Source organism: Lithobates pipiens, unplaced genomic scaffold (assembly GCF_037356315.1).
Source record: "Lithobates pipiens isolate NorthernLeopardFrog02 unplaced genomic scaffold, aLitPip1_a1.2 Scaffold_18, whole genome shotgun sequence".
In the NCBI taxonomy this organism is placed as follows: Eukaryota; Metazoa; Chordata; class Amphibia; order Anura; family Ranidae; genus Lithobates; species Lithobates pipiens.
In genome coordinates, this window is record NW_027507758.1 from 43549228 (window position 1) to 43565298 (window position 16071).

At 44.3% G+C, this 16071-nt stretch overlaps 1 protein-coding gene across 1 annotated transcript in view; it reads left to right on the top strand.

Annotated features, from left to right (window-relative positions):
* Positions 1 to 16071, top strand: part of STPG4 (sperm-tail PG-rich repeat containing 4) — a 131982-nt gene that overhangs the window by 26773 nt on the left and 89138 nt on the right. Inside the window, exons 4-5 of the mRNA XM_077485632.1 lie at positions 11400 to 11464; positions 15132 to 15186. Of these exons, the coding sequence (XP_077341758.1) occupies positions 11400 to 11464; positions 15132 to 15186 (120 nt within the window). The remainder of the gene's footprint in view (positions 1 to 11399; positions 11465 to 15131; positions 15187 to 16071) is intronic.

Sequence of the window (16071 nt, forward strand, 5' to 3'; positions counted from 1 at the left end):
GGGGGGCATTCCTGGCTATGGGGGGGGCATTCCTGGCTATGGGGGGGGGCATTCCTGGCTATGGGGGGGCATTCCTGGCTATGGTGGGGGCATTCCTGGCTGTGGTGGGTGTGTTCCTGGCAAAGGTGGGTCTGCAGATGTGCACTGATTAGGCTGCATTGGTGGGCACTGACCATTATTTTGCTTCACAGTTCTTTATTTAAACTTTTTTTTTCCTGAAACTTCCCTCTTAAAGTGAAGGTGTGTGTTATACGCCAATTAATACAGTATGTACAAATACGCCCAAGCTCATTTCTTCCCACACACAGCCACAAAGGCAAGAGAATTCTTGTTGGGCAGTGTATTAGAGCTCGAACGAACACACTTATACCGAATTTTAACGATTCAAAGAATGTCAGGCAAAATGGTCGGCCCTCGCGCATGTTCACTTCATCAAATCCGGCCCTCTTTGAAAAAAGTTTGGACACCCCTGCTGTACAGGATCCCTGGCTAACAAATCTGGAACAACCTATTGCTGCCACAGGTGCCAAATTCTATGCATATAAATTTACCATATAGGCAACCAAACAGGAACTATCTTTCACTACACCGGTATTTCAGGGTTTCCCAGTCTGGCATACACAGAATCTGGTTCCAGAGTGAAGCTTGGCTCATTGCCTAATTAGTCAGCCCAAACAACCACAGCTCTTCTACCTAAAAGAAAAATATTCCCCAAACTGCCTGAATTTGGGACATACTTCCTATGCTGGATACAACTGGAGATTTTTTTATTGGCCTGCTGACACTACATATGTAGCCAGGGCTGGCTAAATTGCCTCTGCAAAATCTGTCACAGGAAGAGTGTTTCCTCTAGTATTCCACGCAGACTCTGTTGGTGACTTTCTGAATGCAGAATGAGTAGGCACTTGCAGGAGAGTGGGTGATCTTGGGACATATAGTACAGGGAACCAATACTCACACTGGAGACTGATCATTGTGGACTACAAGTTCCAACCGGCTGGAGGAAGAATACAGAATGCTGGGAGAGGTAGTAAATAGCCTGTTTTTGGGAGGAGTTGGTCTCTTGGGACTTCACCTGGAAGCAGTGACCCGGACAGTAGGGGAGAGCAAGACAGTACTGCGGGCTAGGCAGCAAGGGAGAGCACACATGGGCGCATCGATCATCGGCAGTGTCGGGTGGCAGTCAGGAGGTCGTCTTCATCACTTGCATCACAGATCCAGCTGACCTGCGGCGATGAGAGGCAAGGGGTTGAGCACTCTTCCTTGAGCATGGTACCTGCAGGGGCCTGCTGCAGGATCTCCACACCATCCCTTGGAGCTTGGTATCACCTAGACTGGGTCACTGCATGCAGAAACCATTGCTTTGTTTCTCTCACTAAAGCTTTATAAGGAGACACTGACAACCACTACTGTACTGTTCAAATGCCATATTCACAAATTACACTGGACCCATTCATTTGATCTAGCTGAAGATACAAGACACTTGCATCAAAAGGACTACTTTTTCTGCCCCCACAGGAGAAAGAAGCATTGGGCATTTATCTGGTCCTATCACCAAAGAACTCTTCCTTAGAGATCAAGGTCATATAATTTAGGTACAACGTACGTGACAGGAGGCTAAAAGGAGTAGTCTGACAGCAGATTGGTCATTCTCCTTCCCTTTTCTGACCTGCAGCCATAGACCTTGATTGGTTAATACTTGCTGCTCTACTGTTCTGCTAAGGACTATATTATTAACTAGGGTTGCACCAATACAGATCCTGATATTGGTATCAATGCCGATACCAAACATTTGCAAAAGAATCAGTACTTATATAAATGCTCTGATACCTGAAACTGATACTTTCAGGCTCAGTTCTTTCCTCTGACAGCTGAAATGTACAAAAAGCCAGCAATTATCGGTTGTTGCAGAGCGGGGCCACCGCGTCCTTAACAACTGATGACTGATGAAGTTTAAACGAGGTCCCGGCAATTGGAGCTGTGAAAAAAAAAACAGCAGCCGGGCAATGTTTATCAATGATATTGCTCAGCAGCTGAAACAGAAAGATAAAAAGAAACATTGTTTCTTTTTATCTATCTTTCTGTTTCTTCATTTACAGATCAAAGGGATAAACTTTGGTCTGCAGATGAAGTCAGTTTAAAGCAACCTATCAAGTAATCTTTTTTTTTTTTTTTAAATACATTGTTCCTCTGTTTAACCGCTTATTAAACCTTAATTTTCTCTAATTTGCCATATTAACTGCTTATTCTCCTTCTCCGTTTAATTACCATTTGAAGCAGATTTTGTTCACTTCTATTTTTTATAAAAATTATAAAATATTAATAATGAAACTTTTTTTTGTTTGCTTTTTTCGTTAATATTTTTACACCTTCACATAAAAAAAAAAAGCCCAAAATGTAAAAAAAATAAAATAATAATAATTTGTAAATCACTTTTCAATGCTTTGTACCATTGCTGATAGCTGATGTGTAAACAAAAAAAGTTGCAGTAGGTATCATTAATTAGTATCGGCGAGTACAAAAAAAAATAGTATATCCAAACTCGTAAAAAATGGTATGGGTGCATCCCTAATATTAACAATTTACTAATTTTATATAGAGAGTATAAATATAGCCTCACCTTCGTTCAAATTATTTTCTGTTGATGCTATTAACTGCCAAACCTTAAAGGGATTGTAAAGTAAACATTTTTTTTTTTTTTTTAAATAACAAACATGTTATACTTACGAAAAAGCAAAACACTGCGCTACTTGAATGAGACTAGAAGCTAACACTCAAACATACAAAGTTATAATAAATGTGAAAAAAATAAAAATGTAGCGCTAAAAAATAAACTCAAAAAACTTAAAGATAAATTTTAAGTGAGTATGAGTAACCCGTACTCAAAGGAAGCTTTGCACTGATTATAAAACAAGTGCAAACGACATTATGTGCAAAGTGTAATCACTGGTGCTATATAATACAACAGTGCATAAATAATGTAATGACAGTGGGATCACATGACGTGAATCCTGAAGGGTAAACTATTAACAGTTCATCAATCTGTACCAAAGTCCACTTGTATGGAAAAAGAGTGACCAATCTTTTCATGTAGACCTTGAATCAAGGTAACAAGGAGACAAACCACGAAAATCTATTTGTCTGTAGAAATATCTGTGGATGCAACACTCTGAAGATATAAGATGGATACTCTTACCAGACCAGTTGGACCCGCATGCCCTACGACAATGGGTCTAAAGAGCTTGTAATCCCAATGGATTGTACTCCAACCTCTGTTGAGAAGGGTCACGGTATGGAATCCTCTTATAAGCGTCCTCGATCCCACCATCAAGCCATCTGGCCTCTTTTCAGGGCCCTATCTTTAAGTTTTTTGAGTTTATTTTTTAGCGCTACATTTTTATGTTATGCTTACCTCCACTGTGCAGCTCGTTTTGCACAGAGTGACCCTGAACCTGCTCTTCTGGGGTCCCTCGGCGACTGTCTCTGCTTCCTCCCGCAGGTACTTCTCACGTTCATGCGAGCTCCCTCGCATGGTGAGAAGCACCTGCGGGCACACTCCTGTGATACAGCTGGCAGCTATAGCTGCTCGCTGTATCACATGGCCCCGCCCCCCGGCATGCTGCGTCATTGGATGTGATTGACACAATGGCTGCGCTACTTTCAATCCATCAACTCCAGCCAATCAGCAGCCAGGCTGAGCGGCGAAGAGGACGGCAGGGGCGAGCGTGGTATTTTCGAGGGGTCAGGTAAGTAAAACGGGGGGACTGGGGGCGCCGGCAGTGTGAGATGTTTTTTCACCTTAATGCATAGAATGCATTAAGGTGAAAAAACATTTACCTTTACAACCCCTTCAAGTAAAGACTTATTTGGTTTACTGTGTCCTAGTCTGGTGTCTGTGCATTATATTCACTACTGCGGAAATGTCTGAACCCAGGGTGTTAGGAGACTTGCAAGGTCAGGGTGAAAATTGGGGTACATTATCTTTAAAGTGGATGTAAACCCACTCTCATCCTTTCTAAACTACTGCAATATTGGTTATCTAGAAGGATATACATGCCTACTGCATGTATACTTATCTGTCAAATGTCTCCCCTCTGTCTGCTATGAGACCTGAAAAACTGCAGATTTTGTGGGTGGGTCTGTTTTCCAGGGCTCAGTGGGTGGAGTCGTGATGTCAGTAGACTCCCCGCCCACCTCTACACTCCCCTTATCAACAGGCATTTTCTCCTGTGTATTTCTTACACTGAACTTCTGCTATGATCACCAACATCCAGCCAAAACCCAGAAAAGTCCCCACATGACTTCAGCATTCCAAATCATGCTGAGTCGTGGAACAACCAATCCTTGCCGAGCAGCAGAAGAAAAGAGTGGGAGGGAATTAAAAAATAATGCATGTCTCTTAGGCTAGTGCACGATATATGTAAATCACCTGTCACTCACAGCAAGGGGGAGGATTTGACAAAGTTTTTCTCTGTTTGTCAAGATTTATCTCACTGAACAATAAAGGAGGATTGCTCAGAGCTGGATTAACTCTTTGTGGCAAGTCTGGGCTCAAATGATAGGAAATCTTATACTCTACATTATGACATCAACAAAAAAAATAATAATAATTTTGGGTTTTCATCCACTTTAAGTGTATCCCGTGGGGGTAGCACTACATATATATTTATGTATATACTTATTTTGGATTTTTGCAAACCTGAAACTTAATTCATTTTAGGCTAAAACATATTTATTTGAGCTCCAATTGTGTATAAATAGAAAGCAAGTAGCAGTAAATCTGCAGAGGACAGGCGGCACAGGAAGAAGTAGGATTGCTGGCGCTCAGCCAGTGGCGGAACTACCGCCATAGCAACACATGCGGGCGCTATGGGGCCCGCAGTCAAGTGGGGCCCGGTGAGGATAGGCTCCGTGGCTCCGCGGGAGATAGCGGGTGAGAGCGGGCTGTCCGCGGGTGGTCCGCGGGCGGCCCGCGGCTCCGCGGGTGGTCCGCGGGCGGTCCGCGGGCGGCCGCGGGTGGTCCGCGGGTGGTCTGCGGGCGGCCGCGGGTGGTCCGCGGCTCCGCGGGTGGTCCGCGGGCGGCCCGCGGGTGGTCCGCGAGCGGCTCCGCGGGTGATAGTGGGACTGGGAGGCAGATGAGAGTGGGCATGAGTGGGCTGGCCAATCAGGGAGCTGACGGGCGGGGGAGCATAGAGATGACATCATCTCTGGCTGCCCTCTCATCCCTGTAGTGCAGTTCCCCCTCACTGTGCAGGCAGCCAGGAAGCAGAGAGATGACATTATCTCTCTGCTGCCTGACTGATAATCTGCTGCCTAACTCTGTGACACAGCAGGAAAGTGGCAGAGCAAGTGACAATCCATAATGTGTGGCAGGCGACGTGGCAAGTGACAACCCGGGACGTGGCAAGTGACAATCCGTAACGTGTGGCAGGTGACATGGCAAGTGACAATCCATAATGTGTGGCAGGCGACGTGGCAAGTGACAACCCGGGACGTGGCAAGTGACAATCCGTAACGTGTGGCAGGTGACATGGCAAGTGACAACCTGGATGTGGCAAGTGACAATCCGTAACATGTGGCAGGTGATGTGGCAAGTGAAAATCCATGACATGGCAAATGACAATCCATAATGTGTGGCAGGCAACGTGGCAAGTGACAACCAGGGACGTGGCAAGTGACAATCCGTAACGTGTGGCAGGTGACATGGCAAGGGACAACCTGGATGTGGCAAGTGACAATCCGTAACATGTGGCAGGTGACGTGGCAAGTGAAAATCCGTGACATGACAAGTGACAATCCGTAATGTGTGGCAGGTGGCGTGGCAAGTGACAACCCGGGACGTGCAAGTGACAATCCATAATGTGTGGCAAGTGACAATCTAGGATGTGGTAAGTGACAATCTGTAATGTGTGGCAATCTAGGACGTGGCAAGTGACAATCCGTAATGTGTGGCAGGTGACGTGGCAAGTGACAACCTGGATGTGGCAAGTGACAATCCGTAACATGTGGCAGGTGACATGGCAAGTGAAAATCCGTGACAAGACAAGTGACAATCCGTAATGTGTGGCAGGTGACATGGCAAGTGACAATCCGTAATGTGTGGCAGGTGACGTGGCAAGTGACAACCCGAGACGTGGCAAGTGACAATCTAGGACATGGCAAGTGACAATCCGTAATGTGTGGCAGGTAACGTGGCAAGTGACAATCCGGGACGTGGCAAGTGGACAATCCGCAACATGTGGCAGGTGACATTCTGCAAAGTGTGACAAGTGACAATCTGCATCTGGTGGCAGGCGACGTGGCAAGTGGACAATCCGCAATGTGTAGCAGGTGATGTGACAAGTGACAATCCTTAATGTGTGGCAAGTGACAATCCAGGACGTGGCAAGTGACAATCCATAATGTGTGGCAAGTGACGTGGCAAGTGACAATCCAGGACGTGGCAAGTGACAATCCATAATGTGTGGCAAGTGACGTGGCAAGTGACAATCCAGGACGTGGCAAGTGACAATCCATAATGTGTGGCAAGTGACAATCCAGGATGTGGCAAGTGACAATCCATAATGTGTGGCAGGTGACTTGGCAAGTGACAATCTGGGATGTGGCAAGTGGACAATCCGCAACATGTGGTAGGTGACATTCCGCAACGTTTGACAAGTTACAATCTGCATCTGGTGGCAGGCGATGATGGCAAGTGACACGCTCAGGGATCCCACTGATTTTGCATTATGGTGAGTTGAACTATTTCATTTTATATAACAGAACAGAAATTGGTTAAAAGGCCTGGAGGTCAGCAATGTGTTCCCTTCAGGGGCTGCATACAGTATACTGCATACTTTGTTGTTCAAAATTTATATAAGCTGTTGCCTGGGTACTGTGCCACATGGGTGTGGTAGTCTGTTGTTTAATAGCATTAGTTCATTTTTTTTTGGTGGGGGGGGGGCCCATACAACATTTTGCTATGGGGCCCTGTGATCTCTAGTTACGCCCCTGCGCTCAGCTATGTACTTCTGATATTTGTAGCTCGCCCTGGAGGGAAAGGTGACATTAAATATGTCTGTCTTTTATTTACCAACTGCATGGTGAAACAGGACACACATATTCCGCTGAAAGGAAAGGTGAAAGGTTCGCTCACTAATATACAGCTAGTTGACAGCCTGGCTCTGAGCAATATAAAACTGCCCATGGCGACAGATACATAGCAATGGTGAAAAGTACAGACCCTTCATTACAAGCTACAGAAGGCTGACACACCGGCCCCATTTAAAATGTGAAATATTATATTTGTCTTTATACTCAGATGATGCTTGGAGTAGGGAATTTTGGCATGTGTAACATAATTGAATTTAAATTAAATGAAATAAAATTATTCAAAAATGCAAAGAGCATAGATAACATAAGAAGTTTTGTACCTCAGCACAACCAATTAGATTTTAATTTGCTGCAGTGAAATCAGAGAATTGGTTTCTGATTGGCTGCTGTGTCTCCTGGTTAGAAAGTACAAAGACAGCTAACAGACAGCAAAAATAAAACATGATGGGGATTTCTTTCATTCCCTACTTAACCTCTTGAGATCCGTGCTATAGCCCAATGACGGCTACAGCGCGGACCTGCTTTGCTGGGACTACATCTACTGACAGCGCGAGGAGAAAAAAAAAAAGCCGATCACCGGCAGCCGTGATCGGGACATCAGTCCCGATCACCGGCAGCCGTGATCGGGACATCAGTCCCGATCACGGCCAGCGTATCAGTGCCCACCTGCCTCCTGCCAGTAACCCCCAGATAATTAAAAAAGTGCCACCCAGCAGTGCCACCCATCAGTGCCCATAGTGCCACCCAGCAGTGCCATACATCAGTGCCCACAGTGCCATACATCAGTGACCACAGTGCCATACATCAGTACCCACAGTGCCATACATCAGTGCCCACAGTGCGACCTATCAGTGCCCACAATCTGCCTCAAAAACATTGCTGCACCCAATTTCATTTGGGTACAGTGTTGAATGGCCGCGCAATTGTCATTCAAAGTGCATCAGCGCTGAAAGCTGAAAATTGGTCTGGGCATGAGGGGGGTTTAATGCCCAGTAAGCAAGTGGTTAAAGTGGTTGTAAACCCTCCCCCACAACTGTGTCCCATGTAAATCAGCATAAAAACCCCCTAATGAACACTGCTTGTAGATATCTCCTTACTTGCTTAGTATTGTTGTAATCGTTTTTGTTCTTTAGAATGATGTCACGGAGCATGCCCAGATCTCCCCTGATTTAGAGCACACTCTGTATGTGCTTATCTATCTGTTATCTGGACTTCCTACGGCACACAACACCGAACTCCCAGGAGGCTGCTAATCACTCAGAGCTTCCTACTACACCCCATGAGACCTCACATGCAGTGTAAAGCAGGGCATGGGACAGAAATAACTGCAGTCTTATCAGCTGAAGCTGATAGGATTCCCACCGGCAAACTCTAGATAATCAGCACAAGTAAATACTATGAAATAAAACAAGTCAGCTATGAATAGGGAAGCAGGGTTGCCATAGAAATGTTGGATTGAGAAGGAGGCTTGGTTAACAGTACAGGAAGTGCTCAATGTAAGGGCGGAAATACACTCCACTGTGGACTCAGAAAACAATACTTAAGATGGCGCTGCCTTACCCCTGGAAACAAGTTTTTAAAAGTTTCTTTAAACAGTAAGTAATATGCAATTTGGGCTGGATTACAGTGGCTATAGTTTGATAATTACTTATTATAATGGACTAAATGAAAAGAAGCATCAGAGTGGGAGAGTTTACTTCCTCTTTAATATATGCTGTTTTACATCTTATGGTGTTATATGTGATTTGTTAATACACTGAGGAATGTTGTTTCAAAAAAGCTTTCACGCCTAATGCCGCATACACACAACCAAACTTTTTGACGGACTTGGTCCGGCGGACAACCCTACGGACTTTGCAGCTGAGGTCCACCGAACTTTCGAACAAACGGACTTGGCCACACACGATCACTCCAAAAGTCCGACAGATTCGAACGTGATGACGTAGAATAAGGAAGTTCATAGCCAGTTGCCAATGGCTTCCCTAGCGTCATTTTTAGTCCGTCGGACTAGCACACAGACGAACGGATTGTCCTCTAAAAGCCGAGTCTGGAGGACAAATTTGAAGCCAGTCTTATTTCTAGGTCTGCCGGACTTTTGGGAAGAAAAAGTCTGCTGGAGCCCACACATGATCCAATTATCTGAAGGACTTGGTCTTGGAAAGTCCGATAGTGTGTACGTGGTATAAGACTATTTCTGACATTTGTTGCTTACAAGTAAGGATGAGCCGAACACCCCCCTGTTCAGTTCGCACCAGAATCTGCGAAGAGACCTAAACTTCGTGTGAACTTTGGAACCCTATTAAAGTCTATGGGACTCGAACTTTCACAATCTAAAGTGCTAATTTTAAAGGCTAATATGCAAGTTACTGTCCTAAAAAGTGTTTGGGGACCTGGGTCCTGCCCCAGGGGACATGGATCAATGCAAAAAAAAGTTTTAAAAATGTCAGTTTTTTCAGGAGCAGTGATTTTAATAATGATTCAAGTGAAACAATAAAAGTGTAATATTAAATTTCGTACCTGGGGGGTGTCTATAGTATGCCTGTGAAGGGGCGCAGGTTTCCCGTGCTTAGAACTGTCCCTGCACAAACTGTCATTTCGCAAGGAAAAAAAGTCTTTTAAAATCACTTTCCATTGTCGGCTCCCATAATACAGAGAACACTCAATGAGTGTTCTCTTTATTAGCCGACAATTCAATTACCAGGCTCTTCAGGTCTGGTATGGATATTAAGGGGAACCCTGTGTCAATTTTGAAAAAAAAATTGACGTGGGGGTCCCCCTAAATATCCATACCAGACCCTTTATCCGAGCACGCAACCTGGCAAGCCACAGGAAAAGAGGGGGGGACGATAGAGCGGCCCCCCCTCCCTCCTGAACCATACCAGGCCACATGCCCTCAACATTGGGAGGATGCTTTGGGGGTCTGTGACCCTTCAAAGCACCATGTCCCCATGTTGATGGGGACAAGGGCCTCATCCCCACAACCCTGGCCAGTGGTTTTGGGGGTCTGCGGGCGGGGCTTATCAGAATCTGGAAGCCCCCTTTAACAAGGGGTCCCCCAATTCCCGCCCCCCCCTGTTTGAAATGGTAAGGGGGTACAAAAGTACCCCTTCCATTTCACAAAGAAAGTGTAAAAATGGTTAAATAAGACAAACACACTTTTGAAAAATTCCTTTATTAAAAATAAAAAAAAGATTCCACTGGTGCAGGCATCACCCCAGTTTAACCCTTTCAAGCCTTAAACGCACATTTGCGTACGGTCGGAGCGAAGAGGTTAAAGGTAAAATTTAGTATGCGTATAAATGTAATTTTTAAATGAAACAATCTCTGTTCAATACAAGCAGATCATTGTTAGTGGGAGGAATAGCACCCCATTGTTGGTGTCAGGGGAAGGAATAGTGCTCCATCATTGACATTAGTGGGAGCCCCATCATTGGTATCATTAGAGGAATAGTGTCCCAGCATTTATATCAGTGGGGAATAGTGCCCAGTCATTGGTATTAGTCAGAGGCATAGTTCCCCATGATTGGTATCAGTGGGAGGAATAGTTTCCCATTGTTGGTGTCAGTGACAGGTATAGAGCATTGTATCGGTGGGAGGAATAGTGCTCCATCATAGGTATCAGTGGGAGGAATAGTGCCCCACCATAAGTATCAGTGGGAGGAATAGTGCCCCATCATAGGTATCAGTGGGAGGAATAGCGCCTCATCATTGGTGTCAGTGGGAGGAATAGTGCCCCATCATAGGTATCAGTGGGAGCAATAGTGCCCCATCATAGGTATCAGTGGGAGGAATAGTGCCCCATCATAGGTATCAATGGGAGGAATAGTGCCCCATCATAGGTATCAGTGGGAGAAATAGTGCCCCATCATAGGTATCAGTGGGAAGGATAGTGCCCAGTTGAGACCCTCTGTCCTGCATAGAGGAAGACAGCTTGATAAGTTAAAGTTTTTTTTTGAGTGGCCGGAGCCGCGATATCGTCACTCCCGCGCATGCGCGTGGGAGATTTCATTCCGGCCGCCGGCCACTGCCGGATTTTCAGGCCGAGAATCCCCTTGTGCGCATGCACCGCTGCAGTCAGCGGCGCATACCGAGGGGGATATCTCCTAAACCGTACAGGTTTAGGAGATATTTTTTTTACCTAGAGGTAAGCCTTATTATAGGCTTTCCTGTAGGTAAAAGTTAAAAAATCGAGTATCCAACACTTTAATAGACATCTTGCTGGCTATAGAACCAGCTCACCCTCGTGTAGTCCTGAATTTATGTGAATTAACGCTATAGAACTAATATTTTACTTTTATATTTTGCAGGACCTAAACACAGATCCCTGTCGGTGTAATCTCAGCGCACGCCCTGTGGATATTTACCCTTGCAAGTAAGTCAGAAATATTGGATGTGAGCCATTTTATGAAGGCTATATTCACCTGAATTTTTTATTTCCACATCTTCTCCAATACTATGTTCAGGCTGGGTTCACACTATTGCAAATTGGATGTAAGTTTCCCCACACCCAATTCGCACAGCAGGAGATTGTGATCGGCTCTATATGGAGCCAGTTCACACATTTCTGCAGTGGCTCCTGTGCGAATTACACAGGAGTCTTGTGCGTCTTTTGGTTCATTTAAGGTCAAAATTCAGCTGTGAGCTGCTGCCTTCTCCAGTGTGAACCCAGCCTTATGCCGTGTACACACGACCGGACTTTCCGGCAGACTAGGTCCGACGGTCTTCCCAACGAACTTTCGGCGGAGTTCCGACGGACTTTCGGAACGAACGAACTTGGCCACACACGAACGGACTAAGTCCGTTCGAAAGTTCGTTTGTTTTGAACGTGATGACATAAGACGGGACTAAACAAGGAAGTTCAATAGCCAGTAGCTAATAGCTGCCCTGGGTCATATTTGGTCCGTAGGGTTGAGTAGAACGGCAAGGTCTGGCAAAAAATTTGTTGTGCCACATCCAATACTACTAGAAAGAGAGGAGTTCCCCTGGGGGTGGACTTTTTAGGCACGTACACAAAAAACGTGTATAACAAAGTACAAAATGTATTTAATAAAATAAAATCATGCCATAGAGAAAATTAAACAGCATCATACATAAAATATGAAAAATAGATCATCCATACAGAATATCATTATGGTTGGTCACAGTATTAGTTTCTCTACGCGTTTCAGAGCCTTGAGGATCTCCTTCTTCAGGGGAAGATATACAGTATGGAGTACAGTTATATCAACAAATGATGCTATGTATAGATGGTATGCCGTTAATTAAAAACAAAAGGGGTAGGTCAAACAATACACATATGTGACTCCGCAAGCTTCAAGGGTCTCCGTCAATGTATGATGTTCAGCAAAAGGTCGTAGGCATTGTATAGCCACAGGTTTTTATAGAGCCCCAAAGAAAAAGTGGATCGTCAAGTATACACGGGGGAGGCACTGAGGTGGAGAAATTGTTGTGCCTGACCTTAGATCAGGTGGAGAGGAGCTTATTTTGACCGTCTGGCATTCCACAGGCTCAGCTTTTGTACTTTGTTATACAAGTTTTTTGTATACGTGCCTGAAAAAGTCCACCCCCAGGGGAACTCCTCTCTTTCTATTTGGTCCGTAGGACCAGCATACAGAAAAATAGTTTTCCCGATAGGAATTGAGTCCAACAGATTTGAAACATGTTCTATTTCTAGGTCCGTCTGATTTTTTAGATGAAAAATCGGATTAGCCCACACACGATCGGATTGTCCGACGGACTGATTCCGCTGGACCTGGTCTGCCGGAAAGTCCGGTCGTGTGTACGTGGCATTAGACATACAAGTAGATTTTAATTTTCTTTTGGGTCTAGAAGGCAGGAGCTGACTACAGGTATATCTATAATTACCTTTGCTCTGGTATTAATTATATTTCACACAGCATGGTTGCCACCTATCATAATTTTGTGTCTATTACTACTACTAATGGAATTCACAGCCCTGCAGGGAAACAATTTAAAGAATACACTTAACTTATAAGGTGAATGATAAGGATATGGATAGCAATAAAAGGATAAGAATGAAAGTAAACCTAAGCCCAATAATTAAATGATTTAACATCATTATTATATTATATAATATTATATTATATTATATAATAATTATATTAATATATACAGTAAAATATATTACCAAAAGTATTGGAGCGCCTGAACTTTAATTGCTGCTGTATGTACTTCCCTGAAAAGGTAATTATATATCTAACAGAATTAGAACAAATTCACCACAAACATGATAGGTTAGGCTGAAAAATAACACATCCATAGAAATCCATTTGGCTGTTAACTCTAAATCTCTGACATAAATTGCATTAAGTACCCATTGCTTCTCCAATGGGGATAAAAAGTACAATGAAAACCAGAGGTTCAAATCTTCCCTAGCTATCCAAATTGGGTGACATTTTGGCTAGAAAACAGTAACCGGTATGTAAAGGTGAAGAACATTTTACTAATGGAGATATGTCAGCGTGTATCATGTAAAACAAACAAATGTCCTACATACATGGATCGAAATCCATCTGGTTCAGCAGGTACTGACCGAATTTCGATCCACGTATGGGCAGGCTGATTGTACCCAAGTCGATCCATTGATCAACTTGGGTACAACCAGCTTAATGTAGTTTTCGACATACAATTACTCTCAGCAGGTTAAGGCTGGCTATAGACTGTTCGAACCATGTATGAGCAGGCTGAATGTATCAAGTTGATCAATCAATCAATTTGGGTACAATCAGCCTGCTGGATTTCGCATGTGATAATCGATAGGGGCTAGTATAGCCGTTACCGATAATCACTGTCTTCTCTGGTGGGAATGGATTCACCCGCCCCTGCTTGGTGAGAGGGATTCACCTTTCAAGGTGGTATGTAGTTGCAGGAAAGAAATTTGCTCAGTGTATGGGCTGCTATAGCCACTAGCAGAAATAATTGTATTCTGCCGACCGGGAGGCATTTCCCCATCAACACACTAACTGTGTAGATTGGGGAATCAAGCAATTTTATTTCCTTCCATCCTTGGTGAAAGGAAAGAAAATCGATTCATCTATGGCTTATACATCTGTGACATGTCATCAGCATCCCTCTTATGCAGCCATTCTCAACCAGGGTTCCATGGATCCATAGGGTTCCACCAGAAGTTGCTAGGGGTTCCTTGAACTGTGGATGATTACCTCTCAATTGATGGTGCTTGCATATATACCAGAGCTAGTAGCAAGGCACCAGTGATCCTTTTAGCTATCTGTGGCATTCTGACCACCACTGTAAGCCCTTGTACACACGGTCGGACATTACAACGGAAAAAGTCAAATAGGACCGTGTTGTCGGATAATCAGACTGTGTGCGGGCTTCATCTGACTTTTTCCGTCGGAATGTCCGACCAACAAAGTTTGAGAGCTGGATATAAAAATTTTCCGACAACATGATCCGATCGGACTTTATCCTATCGTTTGTAGAGAATTCCGATCGGACAAAGTGCCACGCATGCTAAGATCAAATTTCTAGACCAAAGCTATTGGCTACTGGCCAGAACGCAGTCCCGTCGTAACTAAATAACGTCATCACGTTACGAACGATCGGATTTTCCGACAACTTTGTCCGACCGTGTGTATGCCGCACCAGTTTCGGACAAAGTCCGTCTGAAAAAATCAGACGGATTTTGTTGTCGTAATGTCTGACCGTGTGTACGGGGGCTGAGAGGGGCATTCTTCCCAATGACCACCAATGCAGGGGGCATTTTCCCCCTGACACCCCATGAACTGATTTTTAGCAGGTTAACCCAAGACCTGAAAATTATTTCAAAAGTTCCTCTAGGGTAAAAAGGTTGGGAAAAGCTGCTTTGTTGTCTCTTATTCACTGCCATTATACACCTGTGTATGTACTGCTAACATGCCATGGGTGTGGAATTTATTTCAAGGGTTTATCTAGGGTAAAAAGGTTGAGAAAGGCTTCTCTATTGTCTTTTCTACTATTGTGCACCTGTGTATGTATTACTAACACGCCATGGGTGGTGTGTCTTTTCTTTTCTACAGGCACTTCATGTTTCGTTCTGTGGTTCAGAGATTCCCAACCATCTACTTTATTCCAGTAAGTGTAATCACAGACATACATAATGGTGGTAAAGACCATAAGCTCACTGATAGAGGTGCCATAGCCCTGCTTCAGCTGTTTTTCACTAGATAATGGAATACATTTTTATTAAAGGTTCTGGTAATTTTGTGAACATTGGAATACTTAACCTTGGCTTTGCTTGCCTTTATCATTTGTATTGTACCGTTTATGTATTATAGCTGCAAAGCTACAATAATAATAAAGCTTTGAAAAGTTTATGAAACAGTATAAAAGTGTATAGGACTGAATTTAAAAGCCATGGCATGGAGGATGCCATCATTTACTTTTTTAGACAAAACAAATAGAGATTTTACCTGTGTTGCCTAAAGTCAAGGCTGCATATTGTCTACCAGGAAGTTTGCCATGAAGTAATGCAATGAAAACCTTTTACATTTTAATCAAGGCTTTTTTTCAGCAGGAACCAGTGGCGGCCCGTCCATTAGGGGTGCAGGGGAGCCGACCATCTATCCATACGTCCCGCCATCTAATCTACATGCGGGGTGCCGGACGCATGGATTCCAATGGGTTTTTTTTTTTTTGAAGGACATGATTGGAGCCAGAGGCTCTAATAGGCTTCAAAAAAAGGGTGCATGTGCCCTGAACCCACCCAGTTGTGTGGCAATAGCGAATGATAATTCGCTATTGTTACACTGATTCTCCTCCAGGCCAATCAGGAAGCGGGTCCTGAGACCCATTTCCCGATTGGCCAAAAGGAGAAGCAATCCTATTGGCCTAGGAGGAGGAGGGAAGAGACACACGGCCGCTGTGATGCAGAGGAGACGCAGGGGAAGAAGCCCAACGACCAACCTATCAGCCACCACTTGAAGATGGAGGGGGGGCATGGAGGCCGGGACACGGAGG